At 38.5% G+C, this 14,598-nt stretch overlaps 3 protein-coding genes across 3 annotated transcripts; all 3 read right to left on the reverse strand.

Moving 5' to 3' along the window:
- Window positions 1-2,951: 2,951 nt before the first annotated feature.
- Window positions 2,952-9,733, reverse strand: LOC126681377 (serine/threonine-protein phosphatase 7 long form homolog). Its single transcript, XM_056105831.1, has 6 exons — window positions 9,600-9,733; window positions 9,434-9,527; window positions 8,965-9,360; window positions 8,727-8,880; window positions 3,457-3,499; window positions 2,952-3,108 (listed from the first exon to the last, which is right to left on the reverse strand). The coding sequence occupies exons 1-6, from the start codon at window positions 9,731-9,733 to the stop codon at window positions 2,952-2,954; spliced, it is 978 nt and encodes a 325-aa protein (XP_055961806.1).
- Window positions 9,734-9,771: 38 nt separating this feature from the next.
- On the reverse strand, window positions 9,772-13,964 carry LOC126680797 (serine/threonine-protein phosphatase 7 long form homolog). Its single transcript, XM_050375989.2, has 3 exons — window positions 13,624-13,964; window positions 10,434-10,534; window positions 9,772-10,351 (listed from the first exon to the last, which is right to left on the reverse strand). The coding sequence occupies exons 2-3, from the start codon at window positions 10,530-10,532 to the stop codon at window positions 9,794-9,796; spliced, it is 657 nt and encodes a 218-aa protein (XP_050231946.1). The 5' UTR covers window positions 10,533-10,534; window positions 13,624-13,964; the 3' UTR covers window positions 9,772-9,793.
- LOC126681378 (uncharacterized) lies at window positions 10,716-13,262 on the reverse strand. Its single transcript, XM_050376919.1, has 3 exons — window positions 12,149-13,262; window positions 11,627-12,073; window positions 10,716-11,551 (listed from the first exon to the last, which is right to left on the reverse strand). Exons 1-3 carry the CDS (start codon window positions 13,260-13,262, stop codon window positions 10,716-10,718), a joined length of 2,397 nt encoding a protein of 798 aa, XP_050232876.1.
- Window positions 13,965-14,598: the final 634 nt, after the last annotated feature.

A 14,598-nucleotide genomic window follows, 5' to 3' on the forward strand; every position in this document is an offset into this window, starting at 1 on the left:
TACGCGAAAGTAAATTGCCACTCACAGTGACCGCTATCCAAAACTGCATTATTATAATCCCGCAAGCGTAAGCTCCATGCGTTGTCCAATCACGTATCCATTCCCGCTAACTGGCTTGATAGCTTGTCGGTACGTCAGTTACTTAATCGAGTTACCTATACGTTTAATCCATAAACGTTGACTTAGTATCAAAACCCTAAGTTATAAACTTAGGTTAACATAATCGTACTTCAAATACGATTCTTAACTTTGATAATCTCTTAATCACACTTCTCCTTTAAACGTCCTAGTTTACGTTTTGATATTCAATCGAATCACGATTGATTACACGACTTGAAATTGTTTGAAATCGAGTTTCCGCGTCGCGTCAGGGCCCAGAAAGCCCAAATCAGGAATCCTCACTCGGCGAAGGACTGCACGTTCATGCAGCAGGGTACTGCACGTTCGTGCAGTACGCTGCACGTTCGTGTGCTCCACGTTCGTGTAGTGTCCTACACGAACGTGTACTACACGTTCGTGCAGTCTGCTACACGAACGTGTACTGCACGTTCGTGCAGTCTGCTACACGAACGTGTACTGCACGTTCGTGCAGCAAACGGCTGCCGATGTGCAGCTCCGGGGTTCATTCCCCGGGCCAATTCCGACGTGCTTAAACGTCCAAAATCGATTCTAGCACGATTTCCATTAATAACCATCTCAAATATCATCAAAAACGCCAATAGAAACGCGATTACGATTCGTTTGATTCGTTAAAACGAAATAACCCTAATTTCCAATTCTTACAATAAAAACGTCAAGCTTACCTCGGTTTGAAGCTTAACGATGATAGAGAATTGAATTCTGTACGAATCGATATAAAGAACTCGCGATTTGGACGAGAAACGGCGAAACCGCGACGGATCGCATTTGATCGTCGAAACCTTCTGTAGGTTTCTTCTTTCTCTGATCACTTTTCCCCTTTTCCTTATTCATAAGGAAAGAAACATATATATCTTGGTTAACTAGCCACTTTGGTCCTTCATTTCTTTAATTTAAACCATTTCTCTTTTAAACTTTCTAATTTAACTAAATGGTTTAATTATCCTGTTAATTCGATTACTTACGTATTATTTATATCCGATAAATAATACTAACTCAATATTTTATTTTTCCGTCATTAATCTTCAAATTGCTATTCTCTAAGCTTAATTGGCTAATTTATACTTCGGCCCTTAAACTTCTCAAAAGTTGCAATTTAGCCCAAAACGCATCCGCGTCCAAATTTTCAAAGGTCTCCGATTGACCCGAAACTTTTACCACATATGCTATAAGACCTCTCGCGGACCTTGGCGAAATAATTTTCACTTCGAAATTTATATGGCTAAATTACCATTTTAGTCCCTGTACTTTATTTTGCAACTTTCTTAATATTTTTCTTTTCCAATTCTAATTCCAACTTTAGAACTGAAATATAATATTAAATCTTTCGCAATAATCCTTTCGAGTCCGTCCTGCTAAAATTTAATATTTATCCTAATCTCTCGGAAATCTTTCTGATATCGCCACTCTAGCGACTTAACACTGGACACGTGGTTCAATTAAATACTTAAATATTTTGGGGTATTACATTCTTCCCCCCTTATAAAAATTCGTCCTCGAATTTTCATACACTTTCTTAACTTATCTTAATCCATTAACATCTTAAATTCTCTTCATAATAGGTAACCGTGTTCATTTCACAACGCTTATTAGTGCGTGGAATTATCATTCCAGCTATCTGCTTTTTGTACCATAACGTCATTCGTCATTGATGATCTTCATGTTACTACCTTCTTCTATCGTGACGTCAGGTGTATTTTGCTACCTCGTGATCCCTCATCTTTAATCTTTTCGCTTTAATCTATATACATGACTCTTTCATCTGTTCTTTGTTTAACATGCAATACTATAGGCTCTTGTCCTTGTAATTGAACTTTCAGTTTATGACTGAGGTCCAATGATAGTTTATCTTAATGATGTCTTTTCACTAAAGGTGATAATACCCGTCGCTCAATTTCTTCATTCGTTATCGATTGATGCAGACAACCCATTCGCTCGCATCTCTTATTTGTCGCTGACTGATGTAGACAACTCATTAATTTACATTTACGACTCTTCGTTCTTAATTCCTTACGTTTGTCCAATATATCTCATCCTATCATCGTTCCTTGTTGAGTGATGTAAACACTTAAATGACTTGTACTTCACTCCTTACGTAGTCTCTTTCGCATTACTTTTACCGTTATTTAATTGATATTTATTGTGGGGTTGGGAACTTAATCCCATTTCTATTTTCCCCGAAGGTCTTGTATTCTTACCTTATGTACTGCTTCCTTTGTCGTATCCTTGTTGACTTGCTTCCTTGTCCCTAAATGCGATGCACTAAACGTTGAAATTTCTAATTATCTCTTCTTACTTTACATCAATATGTTTCATCTTTCATTCGTTACATTCTTGGGTAACTGTCTTTGTTATTCCGTCCTCTACTCTACTTTACGATCATTGCTAACATCTTTTAAAGATTGTTAGTCTTACGTGATGTTTCTTTACACCATAGTTGCATGTGCATCATTACTTGATATCCTATAGGAAAGAGATGTTTAATCTCTTTGTGAACCTTCTTGGTTCAGGCACAGTTGTTACGTATACGATCTCCTTACTAGGAGAGCAACAATTGTTGTCACATTGGAGTTTTTATTCCCGATTTATTTTAATGCACCTTGTTTAATCCTTTCCAATGAGGATCCTTGATTCTCTTAACTCTTGTCATCGTGGGTTGATTTTTAACAGTATCGTCACTGTCACCATCACCGTGTATCGTGTATACTCTTATTGATCTTCAGATTCGTTAATCTATTATCTCATCTATCCAATTGCGTCCTCGTGTTCTCATGGAGATCTTTGTCTATCCTTCTAGCAAGCGTAACCATTCCTTACGACTTTTGAGGAATGTTGATTCTTATGATCATTACTGTATTCAAATCCTTGTTGCCATATTTGGCACTATACAATCTCGTGACATCAATCTTCTCTTGATATCCATTTCTCCTTTTAGTGAGTTTCTCACTATGCGTCTCGTTATAATCCATCCTTTGGAATTCCGATAGTAACTTTTAAGTTATACTCGTCTTTAATTTCTCGTTTACCTTTTTGTTTCATCTTATCTATGTTCTTTCTTTCAACATCGTATCTTAGTTTGACCTTTAATTCCCAAACTATTTCTCTTTTCCATATCGCGGTGTAAGGTTTACTCTTTACTGTCCACAATCTTGTTATTTTCACTTGTTACTCCCTTGACTTCTTGTTTTTAATTAACTAATAGGATTAATAGTCTTAATGCTATAACCCTATGGTATCTTTCTTGTGTTCCATATTCATATTCTTATCATATACCTCAATTGTCTTTTATTGCATTCTTGTTATTCTTCTTCATTATACCTTGTATCTCTTGTATTTCTTATTTTAACATCTTTAACTTCAACTATCAATAGAGGTTTGCAATTTATTTCCTTCAAATTACTCGATATGTTACGCTCTCGACTACGCACATATCCACTTATTGTACTCTTACTGACAGTTTAACTGTCAGTGGATCCAATCCTATGTCTCTGTCCTCTTTATTCTTCTTTGTTCCTATATATCCGCGACTACATAGAATTCCATTTCTCTAATCTCCTTGTCAACTTTCTACGTGACTTTTCTCTTTTCTTTTCTTCGGTCACTCTTATTGAATTTCTTGCGACATACGCAGGTTATCCGTACTTTCTTAATACTTTTTACCTTAACTGGTCTCTTATTATCCATAACTGACTTTTAAATCCTTATATCTTATTATGCACACTTCATCTCTTCTTCCACATGGGTACTTTCTTGTAGGTATCTTACTTCTACCTTTTGTCTCATATTTCGATCCATCTGATGTTACTTTCTTTAGTATAGCCCAGTTCTGACATTAAGTCTCTTCTTTACATCCTTTCACGCATTTCAATACTTGAAGTCTCAATCACATACAAAACAGGTTATATAATGTATCTTAATCCTTCATATAGTGTTTGCGTCTTTACTAAAGGATTACTATTAATTCTCCAAATCGATCGCATTATGCATTTCACCTTTTAATCATTCGAGCTTAAAGCTTGAGACTCTACACTTCACATACGTTCGTTACGTTTATAACTTTCTTGGTTTACTAATCCGCTTCATAGTTGCAATCTTGTAATGAAAGTCCCAACTCCTAATTCACTTATTGCAGCACTTATCGTTTATCTCTCTTTCCATTTGCTTTCATGGGGGGTTAATGTTGGCAATACTTAGCTGATCAACTCTCATACTTTATACCATTCAATTCCATACTCCGTACTTTATATTCTTGTTGTATGTCTATTTGGCTCGTCGCTTTTATCCATTCACACATCCATCATCGATACTCTTATGAAATCTACTTCACGTTCTCGGTTTGCCGATCGTAAGGGTTATTGCTTAGGTAACCATCTTAGGGATATCGTATCCCAATAAGAACTTGATCCAACGGTCCAATCAGAAGTTATCACGGTTTTACTAACCTTCACGATTCGTAGATCATATCTATAGCTTATCATGTCGATGCATAGTAAACTATGCGTGTTCCTTGCACTATGATACGCATCCGTCAATCTTTCGATTATATCTTCTTATATACTTCCTTCCTTATGTCGTAGTTTAATATCTTTGACGTCCTGTCAAAGAGATACTTACTTCCTAGCTTACCACTAATCTGGTATGCGTCACTTTCCAATACATCTGTGATTTCTAGCTATATTCTAGCTCGTTAACTCGAAACTAAGTTCATATCCTAAAAGCATAACTCCTATGTTCTCGCAACTATACGTATTCAATCTTCTCGTGGCCTTGATCGTAGCTTGCTCGCGAGCACTTCACTTCCTTCACAGAGTTCTGGTCTAGGTATACTTACATAAAAACAAAACTCTTTGAAAACTTTTTCAAATAAAACATCTCATTTCGAGATTTAAATCAAAACTCCATTTAAACCTTAGCAAAATTGTGCACTAGGGTGATGACGTCTCTCATCCCCAAAGAGTTGCCACAACTCACCTTTTCGTCTGAGCATAATTGTAATACCCCAAAATATTTTAAGGTAATTAAGTCGTGCCACGTGTCGAGATTTTCGATAAATTAAATTAAGGAGAATTTAATTTAATTATATCGGAAATTCAAGAATAAATTTAATGAGTCAATTAGCGGGATTTAAGGAGTTAATGTTGAAAATTTGGATGTGGAGGTATTTTGGGGCTAAATTGTAAATTTTGAAAGTTTAGGGGCTAAAGTGCAAATTAGCCAATTAAGCCCGAAAATAGAGATTTGAGGATTTTCGATGGAAATATGTATTTTTGAGTTAGTATTATTTATTCGAAGATAAATAATACGTATATGAATTAATAGAAAGATTAATTAAATAGGTTTTGGATTAAATTGAAACTTTTGAAAAGTTTCAAGGACCAAAGTGCAAATTAGCCGTTATATATATAACATTTCCTTCAGATGAAGGATCCAGATACTTCATTCTCTCTTCCTTCACTTCTTTCATTCTCTCGCTCGTTTCATACGGTTCCATCGCTCGATTCCGTTTCTCGTCCATTTTCGACGTTTAATAGCTCGAATTGATCGTACTCTCGAGGCGAATCACGGTAAGCTTGACGTTTTACCGTTTCGTTGATTATATTTTAAGTTATATCGATCCAAAGTTTTAGGCCACGAAACGATTTTATCGTTTTATCGAGTATAGGATTGATATATAGCGTTTTGAGCTTAGAATACGCGTTTTGGCTGAGTTTGGAGCGTTTTTACGTATATAGCAGGTCGGAAACCCCGGAAATCGATTCCGGGGGATCGTGCACGACTGTACACGATCGTGTACTGTGGTACACGAACGTGTACTTGAGGTACACGAACGTGTACCATCAATGGTACACGAACGTGTACTAAGGTACACGAACGTGTACCATCATATGGTACACGAACGTGTACCAAGGTACACGAACGTGTACCTCCCTGCACGAGCGTGCACCCTTCGATTCTCGCACCCTGAGTCTTCGTACTTCGATTGAATTAATTACGCGTATTGAATCGGAAATCGAATAGTAGTTAACCTAATGAGGTTATAAGAAGATTGAATTGGAAGTAAATTGCGATCCATAAACGAGTTTGATACCGTTTATCGGAGTATGCGTGAGAAGCACGACGACTAATGAAAGTAAAACGTGTCGAGTCTTGAGTCTAGAGTCAATCTTAGAATAGGATTCTGATGTGAGTCAAATGTTTTGAAATTGTTTTAGATCCAGCGAGGCAAGAAGGAGCTGGACCAGGAGCTCGGGAAGCTTGACGTTTCTAAAGCCCCGACGTATTTTTGGATAAGCGTTTTCTGTGAGTTTATACGATTTGCTTTTAAAGTATTTATCAAAGCAACTATTTTATATTGCTTTATATTGGAATTGCATGTTTTATATGCGAAACGCTTTTATGAATTGCGCATATGTTTGATTTGAAACCGGTATTGATCCGATGGAACGTGCTACCTATTGGGCGACAATAGGACTGTGTGATCACCAGTTTTGATATGACTCAGCTGGGAGCTGATGATGAATATGAGATTTACGATTGGGTTATGATTTAGATACGCAGAGTGAACTCGGCTACGGTGTAGCCTGGAAGTCCCCGTATCTAGTGGCTGGGCCACCAGCGAGTTGGACTCGCAATTGATATTTATGATTGGGTTGATCGATTGATTATTAGTATGTTTGAGGATTAAGGTTTCAATCGGATCTTGTACTTGGCTGCATATGATTGATTACGATTTTATGTTTTATTTGAATACTTATTAGTAAATGTATGAACTCACTCAGTATATCCCAATATACTGACCCCTCACAAATTTCCTTTCAGGATAAAGACGCTTTGAAGCAACGGACTTCTATCCTACTTCCAGAAGTCTGTATTTTTGAGTATGTAAAGAAACAGTACTTTACTCTTAGAGCTGCAGTAGATAAGTGTTTTGCAAGTCAGCTTGTATGTGTAGTTTTCTGTAAATATAACTTTAACGTTTTAAAGTTTTAAACGTTTTACGCTTGCGGCGTTATTTATTTTGTGACTGCCAGAGGATATGTGTGCCTGGCATGTGTGCTTCTGCATGACGCGTGTTTATTTATGTCATGCATGACGATTATATTTGCGAAAAATTATTTTACGTTTTTAGGCTTGCTACGGGTTTCGGAGCAACCACTCCCATTCCCTAGTGCCGGTCTCGGCCCTGAGATTGGGTCGTGACAATAATGCATATGATGCATGTACTATTAATGCATGCATTCATTTATTGTTCTTTTCATTAATAATGTATGTAGTGATGCATTTCTATTAATGTCGTGGCAATCATACATCTCTATATCGGGTCTAGGCACGTTCTATTAATGTCGTGGCAATCATACATCTCTATATCGTATGCATCACTACATACGATATAGAGATGTATGTAGTGATATTTATGATTGGGTTCATCATCAGTGTCCTACACGAACGTGTACTGCACGTTCGTGCAGTCTGCTACACGAACGTGTACTGCACGTTCGTGCAGTCTGCTACACGAACGTGTACTGCACGTTCGTGCAGTCTCCTACACGAACGTGTACTGCACGTTCGTGCAGCAAACGGCTGCCGATGTGCAGCTCCGGGGTTCATTCCCCGGGCCAATTCCGACGTGCTTAAACGTCCAAAATCGATTCTAGCACGATTTCCATTAATAACCATCTCAAATATCATCAAAAACGCCAATAGAAACGCGATTATGATTCGTTTGATTCGTTAAAACGAAATAACCCTAATTTCCAATTCTTACAATAAAAAAGTCAAGCTTACCTCGGTTTGAAGCTTAACGATGATAGAGAATTGAATTCTGGACGAATCGATATAAAGAACTCGCGATTTGGACGAGAAACGGCGAAACCGCGACGGATCGCATTTGATCGTCGAAACCTTCTGTAGGTTTCTTCTTTCTCTGATCACTTTTCCCTTTTTCCTTATTCATAAGGAAAGAAACATATATATCTTGGTTAACTAGCCACTTTGGTCCTTCATTTCTTTAATTTAAACCATTTCTCTTTTAAACTTTCTAATTTAACTAAATGGTTTAATTATCCTGTTAATTCGATTACTTACGTATTATTTATATCCGATAAATAATACTAACTCAATATTTTATTTTTCCGTCATTAATCTTCAAATTGCTATTCTCTAAGCTTAATTGGCTAATTTACACTTCGGCCCTTAAACTTCTCAAAAGTTGCAATTTAGCCCAAAACGCATCCGCGTCCAAATTTTCAAAGGTCTCCGATTGACCCGAAACTTTTACCACATATGCTATAAGACCTCTCGCGGACCTTGGCGAAATAATTTTCACTTCAAAATTTATATGGCTAAATTACCGTTTTAGTCCCTGTACTTTATTTTGCAACTTTCTTAATATTTTTCTTTTCCAATTCTAATTCCAACTTTAGAACTGAAATATAATATTAAATCTTTCGCAATAATCCTTTCGAGTCCGTCCTGCTAAAATTTAATATTTATCCTAATCTCTCGGAAATCTTTCTGATATCGCCACTCTAGCGACTTAACACTGGACACGTGGTTCAATTAAATACTTAAATATTTTGGGGTATTACAAGGCAGTACAAATGCCGGGACTGCTGGCTCAGGCGGTGGAAGAGTGACATCCCGACGATCCTCCATGTACGCCATTTGTGAACTGCGTGCAGCGGACCCAATTATGGAGTCACGGCTAGATCTCCGGACGTGGACCATCTCCGCCAGATCACGCTATACAAGGGAAAACAGTAATCGGTAAATATATAGAAAGTAGAAAATGTAATTGTAAATTTGTAAAAAAAAAAAGTTACGTACACTCGAACCGTCAGCTGCACCCTGCCAGGTAATCCACCTCCGGGTGTGTCTCCGATACCACTCCATGTACTGGGAATGGTAGTGTGGTGGACGCTCAAAACGGTAACCGCCAACGACATGTGACTCCCTGTGGAGCCAAATCAGTACGTAATACCCGAGGATCTCCATGTAGTTGTTGCTGCTCTTGTAAAGGAGGGAATGGAGGCGGTGATCTTGCACTGGGGCCAGAGGGATAGGCTGAATAAGCCCAAACTGCTGCAATACTCTATCTGGCTGGTGCCACTCCACAATGTTGTAGTAAATCAAGGGTACCCGAGCACGCCAAACTTCTGAACCCGCAAGGTACTGGGAGGGTATGGATCTGAGGAGATCGTCGGTGTATGGCTGCCAAACAATCTGCACAGAAAGAATTAGGTCAAAACATAAAATAAATTAAAATGAAAAGTATTGTAAAAAAAAATAAACTTACATCACCGTAACGCAGCCTGTCAAGCAAGAGTCTAAAGTAAGACAAATCGTGTCTGGGGGCCCCTCGGACCCGACGCTCCCTAGGGCCCGCCCATCTGTCAATTAAAAAATTTAAATGTCAAATTCATATATAACTATCAAATTAAATTAAACGTTATAGTAAATACCTGTCGCCTAAAGGAAGATGCTGTGTGATGGGAAGCGCAGCGTAACGGGGACGTAACGGCGTCAAACGCTCAAAAGCCCAAAGCTGCAAAATCCAAAGGGCGCCACCGATGTTACGTCTGTGTTGTGAAGCCATAAAACAAATGCAAAGCTCGTGGTACAGGTGGGCAAGCACGGCTGATCCCCAACTGATGGATCACTGATCCTCCAAATCCTCCAAATGTGGTAAAATCCTCAACCCCAAATGTCCACTGTTCAAATCAGTGAAGCACAGCCCATCCAAAGCGGCCCAGAGATACGCCCGAACAGCCCACTCCACCTCCATATCTGAAACGTCGTCGTCTAACTCTCGAAAATGACGGAACTGCTCGAATAACCACCCAGTCCCTACCCACGAAGAACCAGAAGTCGTCCCGCTCAACTCTAACTCTCTCCCCAAAAGGGCTACGCCGACGCCCTGGTAGTCGTGCTGTGGACCTCCGATAACTGCAAATCCATCTACAGGCAGTCCTGTCAAGATGGCAACGTCCTGTAGTGTGACTGTGCACTCCCCCTCAAGTAACATAAAGGTATGGGTCTCCGGCCTCCACCTCTCCACTAAGGCAGTCACCAGAGACATATCTACCTGATACTGTCTCATCTCTATAAAACCAGACAACCCTGTCTGTACGACCCCCTCTCGGATACGAGGATGGATACTGTTGAAGGGCGTAAGTCCAAGACTCATACGCGATCCCAATGGTCTCAACTCCCCCTGTCAATAAGAAATGAGATGCAGTTAGATTGTGTTAACATAAAACGTTAAATGTAAATGTAAAATATAAAAATTTACTTACCGGGTTGTCCCAAACAACCGATGAAACGTGATCATCCTGCATGGTCAACAAATCGGTCTCTACAGGACCGGGATCGTAGTACTCCTGTCGGGCAGCCATAACTGCATTTCAAATTACAAAAATACGTAAACACATTTCATACTAAGTAAACACATTCCAAACTAAACAAAATAAACACATTTCATAAAAGATAACCATTCATTCAAGTTAAATAGTACACAAATTACATAAATTACAACCAACATGAAATTGAAAAGTTAAACATTACAACTAACTCTAATTTCATGGGTTCCTAGCAGCATTAATACAAACTTGTGCCTGGTGGCCGAAACTAGAACATCTACTACACCAAAGAGAACTTGGATCTTCTCTATACTCCTGATCCATCTCGTTCCTGAAGCGACGATTAACCGGTCGCCCCCTCTGTCTTTCCCATTGAAGATTTGGAACGAAAGAAGGCATGTTAGGGATCCTCCAGCACTCGCGGTCACGCAATGGAATGAAAGGGGTGTCCCAACATTGGATTGCATTCTTCGTTTCATAGTGCCAGCTGACGTAGTCGTGAGGGTTTAATTTCTCCTTTGCACACAGGGCAATCGCATGAGAGCAAGGCAACTTCAGCTGCTGGAACTTACCGCACGTGCATTTTTTTTGACTAAGGTTGACAGTATGTGTGTTTCCTCCTCTTCCGGTCCTGTGGTTCGTCCCAGTGACCACTTGGGCTGTCATGGTGGTACGGTCATATGTCTGACTGGTATGATGACAGGACTTCGCAACCCGTTTCTTCAATATGTGGTCCAGGATTGGAGTGTATTGAACCCCCTTAGCAATCAACTGTGAATAGGTCGTCCTACGCCTTACGAACATGTCGACAAGCTTTTTAATTAAAGTCTCAAGCATTGATGAAATTGGAAGCCCCCTAATGTTCCTTAGGGTCGCATTGACCGACTCGGCATAATTTGTTGTCATCACGTTGTGGCACTGTCCTCGATGGTCGTGGGCCCTTGACCATTTTTCTTTCGGTCGATGCTCGTCGGTTAACCATGCATAACCTTCTGGGCTTTTTATCCTCATGACTTCCATATATCTTTTGTATTTTTTCTTCTGATATGCCCGACCTACACATTATTTGACATCAATGTAAATGCACATTAAAATATTATCAAACTACAATCTTATGTTCGAAAAAATACCTGCTTTCTCCATCAATATTTTCAACGACTTGTCCCTAAAGTGAGTATTGAAATTACTGGCCAAGTGCCTTATGCAGAATTTGTGCGGAACATCAGCCCATTCAGGACGCCTCAGAACTGCTAAAATGCCAGCATGGCGATCAGAAATAATGGAAACCTTCCGTCCAAGGATGACCTGTTCCCGTAAATGCCCGAGAAAATATTCGTAACTTTCAGTACTTTCTGATTCCACAATTGCAAACGCTACTGGCATTATATGGCTGTTTCCATCTATCGCTGACGCTATCAACATCGTCATCTTGTATCTCCCATACAAATGGGTCCCATCGACAAACAGAACAGGTTTGCAGAATCGAAATCCAGCAACCATCGAAAAAAAAGTCCAAAACATTCTAACGAACGTTCTAATATTCGGCTGAAGCATCCCGTTAATGTAAACATCATCGCCTACGCCAAATAATATAGAAAGTTTTAGAGTTAGAATATAAAATGTTTAATTCACCGTTAAACATGATTACATACCTTCCGCATGCCAGAATGAGCCCGGATTTACGTGAACCATATTATGCATTATGTCATTGATACATCCGAAGGATTCATGCCAGTCCCCGTAAACAGAAGCAATTGCCTTCTCCTTTGCATACCACATTCTTTTATATGGAGGTCTCACTCTATGTTCATCCCAAATGCCAGCAATAAGGGTATTAACGCGTATGTCACGCTGCTCCATCACTTCCCTCCGCACGTATTTCGCAATTTCTCGTGCCCCAAAATTTCTATGATTAGCATTTGGCACCAGCTCATTGCACGTATGCGGCCCGATATATTTTGTGCATGTCCACGTATGAGTTGCTTGAAGCAGAGTTGCACGCAGCCACCATTTGCAAATAAGATTATACCTACATGCAAACACAACAGTATAGTTGGTTGTCCGGCGACTTTTGTGCTCCCTCCCATTCTCAACAGAATAAGCAGTAGCGCATGCCTGAACAGAAGCACGATTTGGGAAGATCATCCCAACTTGGAACTCCATCCCAGGATTCCACATAAGGTTCTCATCAGATTCTGGTGCCACATCAAAATCATCCAAATTGACATGGTTAAAACCTTCTGGGAGTTGTGATTGGTACACTGTGTCTTCTCCAGAATCATGATCATTGCAATCCTCTTGCTCTTCTGCCTCTTCCTCGCAACCAAAAAAATCCTCTTCATCATCTTCATCTTCATCACTCCCTATCTCCGACCCACTCGATTCACTCAGAACCAACTGATCCACAGAGACATCGTGACAAACGACAGTACGATACTCAACGTAAAATTCTAAAGTATCAAGCCCTCGGTACCGCATCGTCTCTCTCAAAATTCCAAAAATATGCTCGTTGTTTTCTACTGAGTACAACGAGTAGGAGACAATACGACCACTTTCAATTTTTGGAAGCCGAAAGTAGATTTTTGTAATCTCCACTTCCGAGTCCGTAGCGACTGCCCTTATACAAATATTTCTCAATTCTTCAAAATTCATCCTATCAATAATTGGCATATCCGCCCGACGGCCGCCCTGGTATTCTGCTCCAGCCGGAGAGCTTACCATACGACCATCGCACCATATCACAAACGATAGGTTTAAGGTCGCCATTGCTACAAATTTTATCAAAATAAATATACATACAACTTATTTTAGCATTTTTTCAAATTCATTAAATAGAGTTTAATTTTTTCAGCAATATTTTTTTTGTCATTTTTTCACAATTTATACTATTTTTTTAAAAAACTTAATATTTAACTAAATTACAATTTCTCAATAAACTAGAATAACACCTACATTTTTGCTAACAATGACTAATTGAAAAATATAACATATTAATAATTTATACTAACACCTCGTATTTTTAACAGGTACACATACTTAATAAATAGTTAAAAACCTAACATTTAAGTTATATTAATCTATTTTTTTCTAATTTAATATAAAAATAAAAAATGAAAAGTAAATTTACCTCTTGTAGTCCTCCTTCAATAGTGCTAAAATAATAAAATTCTTCAAAAATAAAAATAAAATCCGCTCCAAAACCGCTCCAAATCCGCTCTAAAACTGCTTGAGAGATAATAATTGAGAGAGTTTCTTAAAGTGTGAGGAAAATGAGGGCGCTGAGCCCCCATTTTATAGAATGCAATCCGCGATTTAATATCGCGGATTGCATTCAATTTTTGACCGTTGGAAGCTGTGCTTCCAACGGTCAACAGATTCCCTGCCAATGGCAGGGAATCTGTAAATGCCATCCGCGATATTGAATCGCGGATGGCATTTAAGTAAGGTTAATCGAGAGATTAACCTTACTTACTATCATCCGCGATTTAATATCGCGGATAGCAACATCATCCGCAATATTAAATCGCGGATGAGGTGGACCCAGGCACAAATCTGGGATTAATTCCCATACAGGCACGAAATTGTAATTTTCAAAAGTCCGTAGGCACATATCCGTCAAAAACCCTGTTACGAGGACTACAATATCATAAGATGATTGGAACAATACTATTCTCTTTTTCTTCTTGTTAGGGTGTGTTTTTTTAATAAATTTAACAAATAATCATAAAGTCGTATAATAAAATTTGAATGTATAACTTTTAAAATCTAGATCTATAATTCTCTTGTAAAATAACAACAAATATAAATAAAAAATTAATCGAAAACGGAAAATCAAACTGTAAATCTCGCTAAAAATATTATCTTAAATCATAATGATATAAAATTTTGTTAATGCGAGGTTCTTAGTTTTAAACACTTCTCGATCCATTAATTTTTTTTTTTTTTAATTATCATCTATAAGAGCGGATCAGGGGTCGAGGAGGGTCGGCCGACCTTCCTCCTCAGAGAAAATTTAAGAATTAATAATGCTACAGTGCATATATACATATATATCTATATCTATACATATACATATATGTATATACATATACATATACATATA

This window comes from Mercurialis annua, linkage group LG5, assembly GCF_937616625.2.
Source record: "Mercurialis annua linkage group LG5, ddMerAnnu1.2, whole genome shotgun sequence".
Lineage (NCBI taxonomy): Eukaryota > Viridiplantae > Streptophyta > Magnoliopsida > Malpighiales > Euphorbiaceae > Mercurialis > Mercurialis annua.